This window comes from Xenopus laevis, chromosome 9_10L, assembly GCF_017654675.1.
Source record: "Xenopus laevis strain J_2021 chromosome 9_10L, Xenopus_laevis_v10.1, whole genome shotgun sequence".
Classification (NCBI taxonomy): Eukaryota; Metazoa; Chordata; class Amphibia; order Anura; family Pipidae; genus Xenopus; species Xenopus laevis.
The window spans coordinates 3,471,377-3,475,791 of record NC_054387.1 but is presented as its reverse complement, the minus strand read 5'-3'; the positions used below and the strand labels follow the sequence as shown (position 1 = coordinate 3,475,791).

Below are 4,415 nucleotides of genomic sequence, written 5' to 3'. Positions count from 1 at the left end.
TCTGCCAGATGGAGCCCCAGTTAAAAAAGAAACATTTCAATGAAACAGGGTTTTCATCTAATTTCTTTTGGCTTGAGGTCTTTTTTACACTTAAAAAAAAAAAAAGAAAAGAGAAATCCTGAATAATTCCTGGAGAAGAAGAAAGATTCTGGTGGTAACTTGTCGTTATCAGATTGATGGGTTGGGTTTGATTGAAGTCTCTTTGTCATGCAAATGTCACTGGGGCATGATGGATGGGGCCCCAGATATCTGACAAGCTTCAGGAGCTCCACAGCCATTGGTCCCTAGAGAATCACGTGGGCTGTGGGTGAGAGACAGAGGGGTTTGAATCCTGGCAAGGCATGGATGGAAGTTTACAGATTTGACATACTACCTAAAGGTTGTAGGGCAGAAGGAAACCCTGGAAAACAGGTTGACCCTCCTCCATCACTGGCAGATGGACAATACCAGAATGAGTTCCTTTCTGGACTATGCAATTTGTAACCGTGGGACGAGCGCCTACTCACCCAGAGGATTCCATCATTTTGACCAAGGGACCCCACCAGCCTTCCCTGCTTGCCCCAGTGCCAATGACATTTATAATGGGGATGGAAGGTTTGTTGTTGGAGGGGGAAGTGGTTCCATCCCAAACAATCTCCACCAGCAGAACCCCAGTTACCCTCACCAGCCCAACGCTGGAGTCCCCTATACCAACTCCTTAACAAGTTACACCCCACAAACTTGCAACCAGCCTTATGGACACCAGGCATATGCCAGCCAAGAAGCAGATGACATCTATTATCAACAGTCAGCCTACTGCTCCAACACTGGACCCAACTCCAACTCTTTTTCTGATGGCTACTGTGGGGCTGTACCAGGTCCTGCCCAGTACCAAGAGAACCCTTATGGGCAGGAGCACCAAGGACTGATCCAAGCCTACAACAACCCTCCATCTATACTGCATGAGGAGAAGGAGCCCTCCTGCCCTCCAGATCAAGCTCTACCCAACCACACGTTTGACTGGATGAGAGTAAAGAGAAATCCTCCCAAGACAAGTAAGTGCCAGTATGAGACATTGCTTCTCCTGATCAGCTATGAGTTATTATTGAATCTGATGTAGTTGGGCCTCCTCCTTATATACGTGGGCGAGAGCGATTACTGTATCATCAATCTTGTGTCATAGCCAAGTCTCATCAACCTCCCACCCCTGCAATAAATCCCCTCATTATATACAACTCGTTCATCCATTCATAATTGGTCTACTGAACATTAGGGCATTGAGTAATCAGTGTGTGTGCGTGTCTGTGTGTTATGTATGTTTATGTGTGTCCATGTGTGTATGTGTGAATGTGTTATATATGTGTATGTGTTATATATGTGTATGTGTGTGTATGTATATATGTGTATGTGTGTATGTATGCAGGACCACCATCAGAAATCGCAGGGCCCCATACGACAAAATTTCCTGGGCCCCCTAGACTGCACCCACCGCAAGCTCCAGTTACAGGTCTCCCTCCCCACCCCACAGGTCCACCCCCCACCACACAGTAAAAAAACAAAAAAAATATTGATGGCTAGGATCCCACATGAGAAAAACAAATTGGTGGCCAGGCCCCCCCCCCCCACATTATGAGAAAATTGGTGGCCAGGGCCCCTTAAACGTCCATGCCTTCCCGAAGTCAGCAGCTCTCAGAAAGATGGGGGGCCCGGCTAATCAAGTAAGTGTGTTGGGGCCGGGCCCCCCTTACCCTCGGACCCCCTACAACTCTCCCCCCTGTCCCCCCCTGATGGCTGCCCTGCATGTATGTTTATGTGTGTATGTATGTGTGTATGAATGTGTATGTATGTGTGTATGTATGTGTGCATGTATGTGTGTATGTGTGTGTATGTATGTGTGTATGTATGTGTGCATGTATGTGTGTATGTGTGTGTATGTATGTGTGTATGTATGTGTGTATGTATGTGTATGTATGTGTATGTGTGTGTGTATGCATGTGTGTATGTATGTGTGTATGTATGTGTGTATGTATGTGTGTATGTATGTGTGTGTATGTATGTGTATGTATGTGTATGTGTGTATGTATGTTTGTGTGTATGTATGTGTGTATGTATGTGTATGTATGTGTGTATGTATGTATGTGTATGTATGTGTGTATGTATGTGTATGTGTGTTTGTGTGTATGTGTGTGTGTATGTATGTGTGTATGAATGTGTATGTATGTGTATGTGTGTATGTATGTATGTGTGTGTGTATGTGTGTGTGTATGTATGTGTGTATGTATGTGTGTGTGTGTATGTATGTATATATATATATATATATATATATATATATATATATATATATATATATATATATATATCAGTTCATATAGACTAATATAATCCACAAACCATCGAGTAAGAACTGGAAGGAAAGGAGAGGATGGAGGAGAATGATTTGTAACATTGTCTTGTCATTTGATACAAAGTATCACAAAACCTCTTCACTAATTACTTTTTTACAGAAATTGTTTTAATAATCAGTTATGGCTGAATCTGCTAAATCTCCTTAAACAAATGGCCTGTTTTGAGCTTCATTAGGGTTGATTTTTTGCCACAATGTATTTTGCGTTTCATTTTGCAAAAGTCTGGCAAGTACAGGCAGGAGTCCAAATGACTAGCTACAAACAAGGAGATGGAAATCTGGTGCAGTTTTAGGGTGCGGGCAATGAGTGTAGCCATAAACTGAAGGATGAGTTCCTAGAGGGGTTCCTCAGCTAATCCTTTGTGTATAAAGCTCATTTTTAGTGATTTCTCCTCTGCTTTGTGTCCTCACAGCCAAACCAATGGACTATGGACCCAGTGCCCAACAGAACATCATCAGGACCAACTTTACGACCAAACAGCTGACAGAGCTGGAGAAGGAATTCCATTTTAACAAGTACTTGACTCGGGCCAGGAGAGTGGAGATCGCCGCCACTCTAGAACTGAATGAAACCCAAGTGAAAATCTGGTTCCAGAACCGGAGAATGAAGCAGAAAAAACGAGAAAGAGAAGGACTGGCCCCGGGTGCCATGAAGGGCCCCATGAAAGAGAATGGGGAGTCTTCCGACCTGTCCAGTTCAACATCTCCAGATGCCTCTCCCAACTCAGTGTAGCCTCATGCAATGGACATAAAGAAAAGAACACATAGATGTTGTACATATTTTATTTTCTTCTACAGATTCCTTCCTATTTATTTACAACATTAGTCGGACCACAAGGAAAGTGCGGCAGTACCCCACACTCTCAGGGAACTTCACATTTCAGGGGACACTTGGACAACTACCCACGAGCTCCTGTGTAACCCACGTGTGGCCTATTTATCCTTATTCCCCTATGTGGGAGTATACATTGTTCTCTGTCTTAGAAGCTCAGTCTCTGGCATATTTATATTTGTAATTATATCACTATTGTTATAGGGTTTCTTCAGATTTGTTTTGAATCTTGGAACAAGAGACAGTTAGAGGAAAAATACCATTATTATTTTAAAACGATTTCAGTGTTGGACCCACACTATACTGGAATTGTTGGTTATATATAGGCTGTTTGTAGGGTATTCCAAGCACCATAACCCACCATAGACACAGCAGTCTTATAGTAGTCTATGGGAAGGGAGTATAGTAGGGAGAGAGAGTAACAGTGTGACTGTGGGATAGCAGGTATAGTAGGGAGAGATGGTGCCTATAGTAACAGTGGATAATAGTCTCTGGGAAGGGAGTGTGACTGTGGGATAGCAGGTATAGTAGGGAGAGATGTGTCTATAGTAACAGTGGATAATAGTCTCTGGGAAGGGAGTGTGACTGTGGGATAGCAGGTATAGTAGGGAGAGATGGTGTCTATAGTAACAGTGGATAATAGTCTCTGGGAAGGGAGTGTGACTGTGGGATAGCAGGTATAGTAGGGAGAGATGGTGCCTATAGTAACAGTGGATAATAGTCTCTGGGAAGGGAGTGTGACTGTGGGATAGCAGGTATAGTAGGGAGAGATGGTGCCTATAGTAACAGTGGATAATAGTCTCTGGGAAGGGAGTGTGACTGTGGGATAGCAGGTATAGTAGGGAGAGATGGTGCCTATAGTAACAGTGAATAATAGTCTCTGGGAAGGGAGTGTGACTGTGGGATAGCAGGTATAGTAGGGAGAGATGGTGCCTATAGTAACAGTGGATAATAGTCTCTGGGAAGGGAGTGTGACTGTGGGATAGCAGGTATAGTAGGGAGAGATGGTGCCTATAGTAACAGTGGATAATAGTCTCTGGGAAGGGAGTGTGACTGTGGGATAGCAGGTATAGTAGGGAGAGATGGTGCCTATAGTAACAGTGAATAATAGTCTCTGGGAAGGGAGTGTGACTGTGGGATAGCAGGTATAGTAGGGAGAGATGGTGCCTATAGTAACAGTGGGATATTGATCTTTGAGTA

At 43.7% G+C, this 4,415-nt stretch overlaps 1 protein-coding gene across 1 annotated transcript in view; it reads left to right on the top strand.

Annotated features, from left to right (window-relative positions):
• The window catches only part of hoxb1.L (homeobox B1 L homeolog), a 4,800-nt gene extending 1,097 nt beyond the window's left edge, over nucleotides 1–3,703 (top strand). Inside the window, exons 1-2 of the mRNA XM_018234764.2 lie at nucleotides 1–1,034; nucleotides 2,797–3,703. The exon at nucleotides 1–1,034 is cut by the window's left edge and continues 1,097 nt beyond it. Coding sequence (XP_018090253.1) covers nucleotides 437–1,034; nucleotides 2,797–3,116 — 918 coding nt within the window. The 5' untranslated portion in view covers nucleotides 1–436 and the 3' untranslated portion in view covers nucleotides 3,117–3,703. The remainder of the gene's footprint in view (nucleotides 1,035–2,796) is intronic.
• The last annotated feature ends 712 nt before the right edge of the window (nucleotides 3,704–4,415 follow it).